This window comes from Talaromyces stipitatus, genomic scaffold (genome assembly GCF_000003125.1).
Source record: "Talaromyces stipitatus ATCC 10500 scf_1105507295555 genomic scaffold, whole genome shotgun sequence".
Taxonomy (NCBI): domain Eukaryota; kingdom Fungi; phylum Ascomycota; class Eurotiomycetes; order Eurotiales; family Trichocomaceae; genus Talaromyces; species Talaromyces stipitatus.
The window spans coordinates 206,400-220,065 of NW_002990116.1; the positions used below are offsets into that span (position 1 = coordinate 206,400).

Consider the following 13,666-nt stretch of genomic DNA (forward strand, 5'->3'; position numbering starts at 1 on the left):
AACATCTGATAACTACCCGTCGCTTCACCTCCCCCAGCCCCAGTCCGAATAGGGTGGGGGGAGGTGAAGCGACGGGTAGTATCCGTTCGCCCGATTGCGTTATCAGTGAAAACTCATCTTGATTTCTCAACGTCCACAGTCTAGTCGGGTTTCCCAGTTTATCTAACATCATATATATATTTTATATGACTATTGACACGGACTGTGGTAACCCTCTCTGCTATAGAGGAGCCCTACTTTCTCCAAACTTCCAACTAAGTAGCCTCGTCACGTTTGACGAAAACCGCAACCGTATATCTAATTGGCGGGGGTACTCTTTACCCAATTTGCAGTTACTTAACTATACTTGTTCTAATATCCTGTCTCCCGAGCGAATTGACGTTAGACGGCTTGTCATCCGAATAAAGCGAGTATGCGCGTCGCTATAATTGGGGCTGGTCCTGGGGGCCTGGCTGCTGCCAGGTAAGCAATACCACTCTTTGTGTCAGGAACAAACAGAAACAAAGATTCTCTAAGTATTGTACGATTTCTCTAATATGAACCTAGATATCTTTATGCTGAGAAGGCCTTCTCTGCAATTACGATCTTTGAACAGCGCGATGAAGTCGGCGGGGTCTGGTGTCATACCTCGGAAGATACAATAGACGAGGATTTCGCCATTCCTCATACAAAACCAACAACAGAGGCAGAAAAGCCCATTGTAACCAATCAGGCAAATAATCATGTCATTTTTCAGTCGCCGGTGTACGATCTTCTGGAGACGAATATCCCACATACTTTGATGGGGTATTCCGATAAGAAATTTCCGAAAGGAACGCCCCTGTTCCCTTCACATCGAGACGTCAAACAGTACCTGCAAGGTTATGCGAAGGACTTATCGTCTATTATGTTTCATACACAAGTTGTCGATGTATGTCTTCGAGACGAAAATGCAGCCAATGCCACGTGGCTGGTTTCTGTACAGGATCTTCGAACACATTATCTATCCACTCATGAATTTGATGCTGTTGTTGTCGCTAGTGGTCATTACAGTGATCATTATATTCCGGATATCGTAGGTATGCGGGAGTGGAATACTGCTTACCCGCACTCTATATCTCATTCGAAACATTATAAACGACCGGAACATTTTACGAATCAGGTGCGTTTTCCAACCCTTTGCTACCCTTCTGGTTCCGTCAGGCCTGTCAGTTACAAAAATTGGGCCACCAATGCTTCAAATCTTTCTTGCAGTTCCGTGACTAACTTTTACACTTTTGTAGAAGGTAGTCGTCGTAGGGAATTCGGCATCGGGAGTCGACGTGAGTGTGCAAATTGCGACCGTGTCGAAAAAGCCACTTCTCCTTTCAGAGAGGAGCGATTCCCCAGTCTATCTGAGAGATAACCATCGAATCAGGACTGTGCCCGAAATTATTGAATTTATCACCCGTGACCGCGCACTCCGTTTTGCAGATGGTCACATTGAGAAAGACATTGATCATGTCCTATTCTGCACGGGATATCTTTATTCATTTCCATTTTTATCATCTTTGAGTCCTCCTGTAGAGGTCCCGAACGGAAGTCGTCCTGATCACTTATTTCAACATATATTCTATTACCCTCAGCCAACACTGACATTTATCGGGCTTCCACTTAAGATTATACCCTTCCCGCTTTCCGAAGGCCAGGCTGCGGTCATAGCACGGGCATACTCTGGCCGCTTGTCCCTGCCACCCTTGGAAGAAATGAAGGCATGGGAAGCTGATTGGATTGCTAGACATGGATCGGATAAGAGTTTCAGTGTTCTCGGTTTTCCTGCGGATGCCGAATATCTCAATCATCTCCATCATTGGAGTCTACAGGCTAGAAGAAAAGATGGATTGGAAAATGACGGTCAGGGGAAGATTCCTCCAGTATGGGGAGATGAGGAACAGTGGTTGCGGGAATTGACACCGACGATTAAAGCTGCTTCGCAAGCTTTGGGAAATAAACGAAAGGAAATACGAACGCTGGAAGAGCTCGGCTTTTCTTATGCTAAAGATGGAAAATCAAAGCTATAATGAGAGAACGATAAAACACGCTCAGATAGCACCACCCAGGTGGACATAGAAATTAGATCATTGACTCGTTATATACCTACGTACATTAAAATGCCTCAAGGCTCAATTTCATTTCATAAAGTGAGCTAAAATCCACCAGCACCACGAACACGCTGAACAGCCCCAACGATACCCCTAGCCCAGCTAAACCTACCAGGATCGGGGCCTATTGTTCCTTCGGCTATTGCACCTGTTTCAGGGTGGTGCCAACAACCATCTTCGGAACTAACGAGACCAAATTGCGATGTGTTCTGGTTCCGGTCTATAGCTTCGCGCCATACTTTACAAATTAGTGGAGAGTCGATCATAATATTCACTTCGGTTGAATGGAAAAATGATTGTGTATCTAAATTTCCATTTCCTGTAAATACTAAGTGTTAGCTCATGCATAGTAAATCTTAAGGAGATCCAAGTGCTCTAATCAACTGGCTCACCTTGTATAGCAACTGTTTCATCGACAATCATCAACTTGACATGGCTACTACGATGCTTGAATTTATTATGAACAGGCGACTTTCGATCTTTTGCAGTATAGTTATAGATCCTGAGCCGAGACTTCTCCTCTTCAATAGCAAGAGAAGAGTACAGACGATAAGCAATCATCTCGTTAGTACCGTTCTGGCCAGGAAGTAACTCTCCTGCATCATTGTAGCCGAGCGTCACGTATGCAGTCACGGTAACTCCACGCCTAACAGCATTGAGCAACGGCTCCAGGAGGGGCTCTGCGTTCATATTTGGCGTTTGAATGAAAATGGTCCTTTCGGCATTGTTGACGGCAGCCAACCATGTGGCGTTTTGGGGCACTGGATAGTTTGAGTTGCCAGGAGCTGTAGACACGCGTACAAAGGTTAGCTAGCTACTTATAGACTTGAAGATCTTCAGATCTTGGTGAAAGTCCTCCGAAGGTTACATACAGCCATTTGGTTCTCTGTTTACCAGTGCCATTGGAACTGGCTCGTGTTGGGGCATCACAATGTAAGGGGTCATCTTATTGCTCTCTGTAATATCCGGTCCGTTAGGTTGAGGAAGTTTTTGGTTTTGTAATGCTTCCTTGTTGTGGACTAAAGTTCTTTTGTCTTGGTACCGGTGTTAGTATCGTAAGACACCAGTTTTTGGAACTTGACATACTGAGATGGCGCGTTGCCGCGTCTCGTCTGGTCTCGCCTGGTCTCGTATCAAGCTGGCTGTTTACTCTCCTCGCCTCCTCAACGAAATTGTAATCATAGTGTGGATCTGTACTCGTGGATTCTGGAAGAATCTCTAACTGTCTTTGCGAAGAACCGGATGCAGTTGAGTTTGGTAATTGCGCTTTGGTGAGCGAGCTATGATGTGAAGGTATTTGTCGCTGGGCCGCCGGGCTACTAATCATCGGTAATGACGGCTTCGTATGTTTTGCCCAGGATATGAGTAACATGTCATACATCGCATCCACAACAGGGCCTTCCAGATGGACCATCATTTCGAGGTTATCGTTGTCCTGGATATTGTTACTTTGCAGTAGTCCGATTTTTCGGTCAATAGTACACAGTTTTGCGTGGAACGTCCCAAGCACCGGACGATGATAGTTGATGACTTCCATATCTATATTCGGAATGTCATCAGGTGCGGGAAGTTGGATTTTGTCACCGGTATATTCCTTTGGCGAGACGTTTTGATGGTTTTCATAGAGCTAATTTTGCATTAGTCTTGATAATAACGCATGTGGACACACCTACCTGCTTTACACTGCCTCGGTCGTAGATGATCTTGACGACAACTTTGTCGCTTCGTTCTCCTGCTCGTCTCGACAACTCACGGAGTGCATTTGTGATAATGATGGATGCATCTGAATAGATCCAAAAATTGGTGGCCAAGAAAACTTCCTTTTCGGCGCGAACGATACAGTTTGCAGTGTGCCGGTTAATATCAGGTAGTGTCGAAATAATAGTTAAAGGGACGACACCATGCGTGCCCATCAGGCACGGTGAAACCAATCCAGCCAGTGGCTGGTTTTCAAGCGAGCGCAAAGCATTGTAGTAGCACTAGAACCAGGCAAGTGGAAGCAAGTCAGTCCCTTAAGCTCTCGCATTAGGTAGATATTTCCATTGCAACTTCACCTTTAGAAACAGATTACTCGGGCGTTGGCCACCCCAATTCCCGCATTCTAATGCTCGCTGGAGATCTTCCTCCTCAACTTCATCGCGAGATGGTGGTTTGGCGTTGTCTCCAGATGCTTTAGGCTTGTGCTTATTGAAGAGTCTATTCGCAATCTCCCCGGGCGATTGATTAGGGTTCTCGGCAAGTTCCGAGCTGACACTTTTGTCGCTCACGGCGTATTGGTATAGCGAGTCGGATAACATTTTCAATGCAGCTATTGTAAAATAGAGACTGATCGTCTCAATGCCAATTGTTCTAGGTACAGCCTTCAAAAATATGTAGAGAGAGCATCGAGAGAGGTGAGGATCGAAGCACTTAATCAAGCTTTTGTGGGGAACGCCTTGACGTCATGTCGTCCGCCTATCTTTGCTGAATGATTTACCCATAATTATATTATTACAATACTACTACAACCGTAGTGAAATAACTAGTTTGCTTTGTTCCATACTTCTCGACTCATATTGCGGAGAGAGTGTCTTTCAAACATGCAGCCCGTGAACGTCAGCGGCGCGGCATACTAGCAAGCCCTAACCATACAAAGAGTCAATTTATAATCCGTCCAGCTAAGTTTCCTGTACATTGGCCCGACCAGTGAAGACGATTCTAGTAGGATACTCGACTTTTGTTGCTCGCTGGAAGATGTCATTTCCGGGTGCGATAATTGCGTGCCCATATTAATCTCCCATTCAACCATTAGTCGGCCAATCCCACAGTCTTGATAAGCAAAGTACACAAAACGACATCCAGTGGATTATCCATATATTTTCTTCTTCTCTCATCAGCTTGCTGTAGATAAGAGTCCACCAAGGTCTTTAGCTGGGAATGTATACATCTATTTGTTGGCCAATGAGAACAGTAGGATTTAGGATCTATCAATCTATGCAGTTCTATTGGCTGTTTGTCACAATAACCAATCAGAAATAATTGCGCGCTGCTAAAAGACCCACCTGCCAGACAAATTTCATCAAAGAATCACTTTACCGAGACCTGCAGTTTCAGCAATTATTCATCTCCAGACAAGCGCAATGAAATGGTTGCAAAACTGAGGACACTGACCGGCTGTTTACAATGTAAGATCTCATACCCTCGCATAGATCAATATATCACTCCCCAGGGTTAACGGATTTCTCGTAGGTCGAAGGCGACGTAAAAAATGTGATGAGACCAAACCTGCATGCGCTGGGTGCAGGCGAAATGGGCTATACTGCCAATGGCCAGGACCAGATTCCGTAGACAAGCGGTGTCGACGATATCGAAGAGCTGCCACGCCAAAGTCTCAATCTCCGCCTGAACTGACTGCTCATGATAATCGTCAAATTCGGATTCCAAAAAGCATCAAGCATTTCCATCATTCATTTGACCAAAAAGGGTCGATGCTTGTCGAGTACTGTCTGTTTTCGTTTCTGCCTTCTCAGTACCATCAAGCTGCAGATGGCAAGCCTACAGTCGATCTATCCTATCTACGGTATATGTGTTTAGAATCGCACCTATTGCTGAATGCCGTGTCTGCGTGTGCTATGATCACATTAAATACAGCAAGTAAATTGGACCAGGCATATGACTCATCTCACAGGTTGTATATGGCTGCCATATCCGAAATATCAGCAGGTATTGCCGAGGGCACCTTGACTGGCACGGAGGACTCTCTTCTGGCATCAGTCATATGGCTCTGTGTGTATGAAGTACGGTTGAATAATGCAACTGTTATTTGACCGTCGAAAGTGGCTGACAACATCACAGAATTCGAGAATAGAGGTCAGACGACAGAGTTCTATTCATGCGGAAGCACTACGCCGCATTCTCCTTTTGCGCGAGCCCATGGACTTCCAACATTCCTCCATGTCAGAACTGGTTTGGGAGCGTATGTGTGTCGAGTCTTATATATATCATAGCGCTGTCACGACATTGTTTGACGGTCAAGTAAGCTTGATAGAAGATACACTTATGGTACTGAGGAAGTTTGGCACTCGCATGTCAACTGCTACAGCTGAGATCGACGTCTTTCAAAAGGCGGAGAGCCAGACATCGCAATCCATTATTCAGTCTCCAGTTCTTGGAGCTCCCTACCAAATGTTCCTCTTTCTCGTCGAAGGGACTCGACTTGCACGTGACATATGTCCTGGATCTGTCACTGACGAAATACTCGCATGGTCGCGTTACTACGCGGTCTGCAAGATGCAATTTACTCTTGAGGAAACTGCTAGCAACTATTACGGTGACTCCCGCAGGTGGATTGGGAAGTTGTACGCTGTCGGTATTCGGGTTCTATTTCTCTATATCCTTTCGGCTTCAGAACTAAATCATAACGAAAGCTTAGAACACTACTTGTCCTGGTGTACGGAGTTCAACTTGACTCTGAGTGAAGCTCGAAGATTGTTGATATCAACTAGAGATGATATTGGCAAGACGTGGGGCAAATTCTTCCTATGGCCTCTTGCTATCATCGGCGCTGTGCTCTATGATGCCAGTGATATTTCAGTGGTGAAAAGCTGGCTCGATCGTATCATGCGCAAGAGCAACAGTAGCAGCGTTATGGTCATCAGAAAAGTACTTGAGGACCGAATTTGGACTCAACAGCTTAGCCCTGGTGATTTGGAAAGCCCTCAAAGTTACATGCAGGGCCTGACGATTATGCTGGACACCAACATTATGAACGAGGGCGCAGCGTCTCTGACATATCAATTCCCATTGTAGCTCTCGTATCGTCAGGTTTGATGATGCCATCTCCTGGGTGGCCTGTGCCATATTCACGCATCAAATTCTTCGCCATGTCATTCAATGCAGCGCAGAATACTTTCGACGGTGGGATCCCCGAGGAATCTGACAAATAGCTTGACAAAATCTGCGAATTTTCGGGGACAGCTGTCGATAATGGAGAGGCAAAATATGCACCTCAATGTCAGCGATCATATTCACATCTGCAACAGGCCTCCATCAGTAAGCTGCATTGCTGTGTAGTGATGTCTTGACTGTTAACCCACAAGTTGGCTCCAACGGATGAAACCAGAGTCATATGGAATCAATTAAAGTGGTCAAGCATACCTCCCGATGCTGTGTCCATGAAAATAGCGATGAGGCCATGAAATGGGGGAAATTTATCGCTGATACACTCAGTGTACACAGAGGATGTTGTACAGTCGCGCAACATGCTAGACTGACCGAGCAAATTATGCACAAGCTACAGGAAAATATTGCAATTGTTCTGCCATCCACTTCAACTCCGTCATCAAACTGTCTGTGTCCCGCAGTGGGAAGTCTCGCCGATAATCCTCCAGCATAATATTCACAGTCAACTTCTCGTTGTCATTACTGGCTATAAGCCACGAGGCACTCAGAAGGATAAGTATATATCCCGATCCCAATGGTCGATAGATACATGCTAATTTGGCCAGTTCTAGTGTTTGGGTGACCAAGCTCGTGGAGTCTGCTATAAGTTCGATTGCGTCAAAAGGAGGAGTGAACGCGTGGAGCACCCAATTCAAGATAGTGACAATCAAGAGCCCGATGCCATATGCGCGCTGGTAATAGGCATGAAGTACAACGATTTTAAGCGTATTATTAGGATCAGACGGAGGTCCCCTGGCCCAATTTCCTTGTAGCTGGAGCAGTAATTTTTGGGAAGCTTCATACATGGGTTTTGTCTCAGCTCTCAGTATTGCTATCTCCCGCTCACCAGTTGCCGCTCGCGCACGACGGAGTATATTTGGCACGTGGGCAAGATATTGCATCAATTGTCCCTCGGGGAGTTTAGCGTCAAGCTCGTTTCCTACCAGAAAAGTCCATTGCTGCGGGTCAAGTTCTATCTTTTCGTTGAAGAAACCTTCAAACAACTGTGAGGAATAAACATGATGCACATGACGTCGTACGTTAGGGTACACGTACTACACAACCTCGTAAAGAAAGGAGCAGTTGCTGCTCAAAGTCATCCTGGGGCTTGGTAAAGGATCGCGCCTTTAGTATTTTGGCAGCGCCTTCGCAATGGCCTGACCATCGTTGTCCTTCAGAACCATTCAGATTCTGGTGGTACTTAGTTTCACGCGTGAATAATACGTAAAACTTGGCTGTTTGACACCTACCTGACATATCAGTAACAGCATCACCGCGCACAAAGTTTCCGACGTTCCAGCTTTGGTGGGATCGTCGAGACATTTCCTCAAACTCCGCAGAGCGCGGGAATAACTACTCAAGGTCTCGACCGAGATGTCCGATCGCGTACAAAAGTTGGTGTGCGCGCAAACAAGGGCATCCACCGCACTATCCAACGCTTCATTCTCGTTCATATGTCGCAGAATCTCAAACATGAAAAAGCCATATGCCCAAGCGAGATTATATTTCAAGTTGGTTGTCAATTTCGTCGCTTGAACATATTTACTTGTAAGGATTGTGATTTTATTGCTTGGTGGCAGCCGGGGAAGTGATGCGATCACGTCCGCTTTGACCTGCAGACCCGAGTCTGTATTCGACGAATTTGTTTTCTTCTTCGTTTTGCTCGTTCCGAACGGTTGTTGTTCTTGGAATTTATACCTCTGCTGACCAGAGCCAACGCATTTCAACCCGAGGCGGATACATCGCGAACACGTGGGAGTTTTCTCGTCGCACTGATTTCAAAGCCGTGAGTTTATTGCATGTCAGTCGAAGTCTGCTGACTAACCTTCTTCTTCGATTTGCGACAACAATCACACGCTTTTCCTGAAGGCACTCCAGGCATTTTATTACAATTCAACGGTTTCCGCTTATTTTCGTGTATAAAAGCAAATAACAAGAGGTCCTTCTTGGTCAACTGTCAACGAATTGTTACATGCAAAAAATTATTCCATGTTGTTTCGAATTTCAGCCGCGATGAAGTCACGGCTGGCTTTAGCCCCATTGGGCGACTCCAACATGCTGAGCAACGCGCGCCAAGAAGTGCCAAATATTGCCGTCTCTGAATGCTGAACACTCACAGGTTCGCTGTTATTGTGAATGTGGTCAGGATCATCTTCGAGCTGGAGGCTAGGCATAGCAGTGCCACAATTCTGTCTGCTGAGTCACTGCCGTCCGGCTATCGCTGTGATGGAATCGAGGTGTAGGCCGATTTGACAGACAGAGGTTGGATGATTGAGAGGAGGTCGTCCATTCAGCGAGTACGGTGAATCTGTACTTACGGGTCATACTCTCCTGGGACCAGGAGAGTACTTATCCTCAGCTTTCGTTACATATCTCATCGGTGATCAACCACCGCATGTTTGTTGATTTGCGGGTAACAGAGTACGCAGTGGACGAATTACATGCCTGCCAATACGACTGATCTTCGTCAAACCTCCAAATGCTTTGCAAGGCAGAGATATCTTCGTATTCAGCGTCAGACTCAGCCAGTATATTGGCACTTTTCACAGACTAGCCCTTTGCAGAGATATGGACCGCTGAGTGGAAAATTGTTTTTTGCAGCATTGCCATTGGTCAGGTGTAGTGTCAAAATGGGCCTTCTGTGAAAGAAAGTTGACAAATTTGGCCAATCAAATTATGCCATTCAGAGTGAGGTCCAAAAATAATTAGATTTGCTAACGTCATTTGGATGCCAGTCATCCAATCGAATACGTTCTACTGCTGAGGTAATCTCCTTAGCCAATCATGTCATTGCAAATACGGGGACTTAAGGTTTAGGGTTCAGAGGCTGAGATAACCCTAACAAGCGTCTTGTGCCGCCATTCATCGATCCAGGAATACCTGATTGTTAGGGTTGTCATTGCACTCGCCTTGTTTGAGCATAAATATGGACTCCAACCCCCGTGGATCATCTTCAGTCATGACGACCAGAATACAAAAACCCTTCAAGCGACAGTACACTACACATTCCCTCTCGTGAACCACATCGTACCGCCCAATATGAGCTCCAACTCGGACTCGGAGACGTATAGTCTTTATCCCTACCATCCAAGCCATGTCCTTCCAATTGTTTTTGCCGTCTTGATTGGCATATCTTTAGTGATGCACATCTACCAGAACTTGTGAGTTTACTCAGTTGGCGTCTTTCTACCATGCAAAGTGTCTCGAGTCCGAAAGCTCACGTTTATTCCTTTATACAGTCGCTATAAATTTTGGACCGTCACGTTCTGGATGTCGTGGGGTGGCACAGTATTTACTGTTGGCTGGATAGCTAGGTGCATATCGAGCTATCAAACGTCGAATGTGAATTTATACATCGTCCAGACGGTGTTCATCTATGCTGGGCCGCCTATCTATTCCGCATCAGCCTACAACATCCTCGGCCGGCTTTTGCACTACTTACCAATGCATGCTCCACTACATCCTAACCGAGTCACCATCTTTTTCGTCTACTTGGGTGCAGCAGTGGAATCCTTGACCGCCTCCGGTGCTGCTCGCATGGCTACGAATACGGATAGTTTGTCTCGATACAAAAGCGGTGGGACACTTGTCTCAACGGCACTTCTGTTGCAAGCTGTTATCGAAGCTATGGTAGTGAGCGTGATTGCCCTAGTGCATTATCGCGCTTCTCGCGCTGCTCATCGTCCACCACCTAACGTACGAAAACTCTGTATCACTCTCTATGGAACATCCTTTCTCATTATTTTCCGATGTATCTGCCGTGCCGTCGAGTCTTTCACACTTTACGCATCGATTGAAAGCTGCAAGCAAGGAGATTGCAGTCCTATTCTGACTCATGAGTGGTATCTCTACAGCTTTGAGGCTGCACCAATGGTTCTCTTCACATACTGGCTTAATATAATGCATCCTGGTAGATTGCTACCCCGACAAAAGACCCGTTATCTGGATCTCGATTGCAAAACTGAGCGACTAGGTCCCGGTTGGATTGACAAGCGATCCCTGTGGCAGACTGTGATCGATCCGTTTGACATGTCAGGTATGATATCTAGCAAGCCGAATCATGAGAGTTTCTGGCTGTGGCCGGAAAAGTGGCCGGCTGTTGTCGATGGTAGTTTCGCGCAAGGAACGGCATCTAATATACAGAATTCAAGGTCTAAACCGAATGAACGTTCCGAGAGTGGGCACAAGATGCTTCCATCTCAGTCGAATCCCTGATGAAAGGATTTTAGTATCGTGATGGAGTTATTTATTGTGTTGATTCTTCTTTTTACTTGCCGGTGTTGACTGTTAAGTAGATGTATGTTTTATCTTGATCTACATACATGCACTGTCTACAAACAATACTATTATTGACGTCCAAATATATATTGATTCGGAACCTTCGAACTGTGACGAGTAGATTGGTATACAATCATCATAGAATAATGACATATACTGTATCCTCCAACCTTGCGACCGCTAAGGTTCTCAAGCAATCCAAAACCACACTCTTTCTGTTGCCAAGGGGTATTAGTACTCAAATAGTGCCTGGGAGAATTACGCAGATAGACTTACCAAAGATATTTCTCGGTTTGGCATCCTCCCAGGAGCCTTCCAATCGATCCGCTTCTTCCTTTCCAGAAAAGAAATCTATTTCATCCAATTTGACAAAACTAGTTCTGTGGTATATTTTATATCCTAAAAACAATGTTGCAAAGATCGGTATGTCGATATATGGTGGAATAAATGATTTAGCACTGAACTTTCCTGGAAAGAAACAGTCGAATCCGTTGAAAAATGCCACTGTAGAGGAAAAGAGACACGAAAACCACGCTAGGTAAGGTTGGAATGGAGCCCGGAATGGAAGTGAAGACCTTGAAATGCCTTGATGTTTCATGCCTTTGTGGAAGCGGAGATAAGTTATGGAGACGGATGTCCATACGATCAGAGTGCTCACGGAGCTGAGGTTGCTTATCCAGAAAAATACGTCAGATGCGCTTGAATTTACATTCAAGTAAACCAGTAGACTGAGCATGGCGGTGATGGCTACGCATGCATATGGAACTCCAAATTTTTCGTACTTCAAAAACCCGGGTGCTTTTCCGTCAAGCGCAGTAGAGTACAATACCCGAGTCGAAGCGTAGAAGAAAGAGTTACCCGCCGAAAAGGCGGAGGTAAGTACGACTGCATTGATGATTGATGGGAGGACTCTGATGCCTCCATTTTGCATTGCGATAACAAAGGGGCTGGCACCGACTCCAGGAGCGCCTTGCTTAATAGCATTCAGGAGACGGTTATCCGTGGCGGAGACGCACATACCGACCAAGAAAATGCTTAGAACGTAAAAGACTGCAATACGCCAGAAGACTCTGCGGACTGCTTTGGGTATATTTCGTCGGGGGTTCTCAGTCTCCCCGGCTGCGACAACCACCATCTCGCTTCCGCCGTAAGCAAATGTAGCGCTGATGAAGACTTTGAAGAAGGCAAGAAAACGCCCCAAGGCTCCTGGTTCAAGATATTCCAGCATTGGGCCCGGATTGTGCCAGTATCTAAAACCAATGCGATCATGGCTCGGTGCGCCTCCAAGAGTGATGATGAGCATAAGGAGAATTAACCCGCAGATTGTTGTCAATTTAATAGCTCCAAAGGCAAACTCGATTTCACCATAGAACCGCACAGGGAAGAGGTTTATGGCAACAACTGCTACTAACATGATCGTGATCCAGGCAACGGTTGAGACGCTTTCTGGCCAGTAATCGATAACCAACGCCGCGGCACTGATCTCTATGGGCACGCCGATTGCGAACTGATACCAATAATTCCAGCCCAGCGTAAATCCTAAGGCAGGATCGACGTAGCGCGCCGCGTATACGGGCACTGCACCTGGTAAGGGAAGCCAGGTCGCCATTTCACCCATGCTGTTGATCACGGCGTAGAGATTGAAACCGGTTATAAGGTAGGCCAGTACTGCCGAAAGAGGTCCTGCGAGAGACAATGTTTGACCCGTACCGACAAAAAGGCCGGTGCCTATAGCACCCGATAGTGCGAGAAACTGGACATGTCGCGATTTCAGTCTTCGTTGTAGTGTCCCAACGTTATGATGTTCGTATTCGCCACATTTGAGTTCTTTTTTATCTAGGATGCTTGCATCGACTATCGTTTTCGAATCATTGCTCCCCAAAGCTTCAATGTCTTTCGTCATCTCACCAACTATAGCCGCACACTATACTGTACCTTTTTGTCTGACTACCTTTTCGTTCGTTCCAAATGAGAACTCATCCAGGCCAACATATCTGAGTATACGGCAGCAAGGATGCGACAGATGTGAGCAGACATGTTTTATATGATTATCCCCGCAGTTTCCAACATATTTGCTGACAAGGTTCCAAGTTGCATGATTGTCTTATCTCTCCTCTACGTAGCATCTCGATTGTCAATCCCCCGCTTTCCACTTGGCACAAGATAGCATGTGGGGAGCACCTGGGCAGGACAGGAAAATCAGCCTGTAGCATAGGAGATTGTTGATTACTTCAAAACTCTAGATTCATGTGTCGGTTTGAGCCGCTTCCAGATTATAGTTTTAAGGCTACCACCGATGTAACTTTGAAACCTTTCTTGCTCACTGATCGATAGTAGAAGCTGGTTAG

General features: G+C 45.9%; 6 protein-coding genes across 6 annotated transcripts; 3 read left to right on the forward strand and 3 right to left on the reverse strand.

Moving 5' to 3' along the window:
* Nucleotides 1–247: 247 nt before the first annotated feature.
* TSTA_111840 (flavin dependent monooxygenase, putative) lies at nt 248–2,039 on the forward strand (the record flags this gene model as incomplete). The annotated part of the gene is made up of 3 exons (XM_002481295.1): nt 248–462; nt 547–1,141; nt 1,263–2,039. The coding sequence occupies exons 1-3, from the start codon at nt 413–415 to the stop codon at nt 2,037–2,039; spliced, it is 1,422 nt and encodes a 473-aa protein (XP_002481340.1). The 5' UTR covers nt 248–412.
* A 125-nt stretch (nt 2,040–2,164) lies between these two features.
* On the reverse strand, nt 2,165–4,417 carry TSTA_111850 (IQ calmodulin-binding motif protein; the record flags this gene model as incomplete). Its single annotated transcript, XM_002481296.1, has 6 exons — nt 2,165–2,439; nt 2,513–2,905; nt 2,993–3,154; nt 3,207–3,747; nt 3,794–4,099; nt 4,175–4,417. 6 exons carry the CDS (start codon nt 4,415–4,417, stop codon nt 2,165–2,167), a joined length of 1,920 nt encoding a protein of 639 aa, XP_002481341.1.
* An 805-nt stretch (nt 4,418–5,222) lies between these two features.
* On the forward strand, nt 5,223–6,908 carry TSTA_111860 (C6 finger domain protein, putative; the record flags this gene model as incomplete). The annotated part of the gene is made up of 3 exons (XM_002481297.1): nt 5,223–5,284; nt 5,349–5,896; nt 5,955–6,908. Exons 1-3 carry the CDS (start codon nt 5,245–5,247, stop codon nt 6,906–6,908), a joined length of 1,542 nt encoding a protein of 513 aa, XP_002481342.1. The 5' UTR covers nt 5,223–5,244.
* TSTA_111870 (uncharacterized protein) lies at nt 6,500–8,922 on the reverse strand (the record flags this gene model as incomplete). Its single annotated transcript, XM_002481298.1, has 5 exons — nt 6,500–7,132; nt 7,196–8,044; nt 8,097–8,231; nt 8,291–8,812; nt 8,866–8,922. The coding sequence occupies 4 exons, from the start codon at nt 8,920–8,922 to the stop codon at nt 7,382–7,384; spliced, it is 1,377 nt and encodes a 458-aa protein (XP_002481343.1). The 3' UTR covers nt 6,500–7,132; nt 7,196–7,381.
* A 993-nt stretch (nt 8,923–9,915) lies between these two features.
* TSTA_111880 (RTA1 domain protein, putative) lies at nt 9,916–11,255 on the forward strand (the record flags this gene model as incomplete). Its single annotated transcript, XM_002481299.1, has 2 exons — nt 9,916–10,201; nt 10,280–11,255. Exons 1-2 carry the CDS (start codon nt 10,080–10,082, stop codon nt 11,253–11,255), a joined length of 1,098 nt encoding a protein of 365 aa, XP_002481344.1. The 5' UTR covers nt 9,916–10,079.
* Nucleotides 10,895–13,388, reverse strand: TSTA_111890 (amino acid transporter, putative). Its single transcript, XM_002481300.1, has 2 exons — nt 11,595–13,388; nt 10,895–11,533 (listed from the first exon to the last, which is right to left on the reverse strand). Exons 1-2 carry the CDS (start codon nt 13,219–13,221, stop codon nt 11,508–11,510), a joined length of 1,653 nt encoding a protein of 550 aa, XP_002481345.1. The 5' UTR covers nt 13,222–13,388; the 3' UTR covers nt 10,895–11,507.
* Nucleotides 13,389–13,666: the final 278 nt, after the last annotated feature.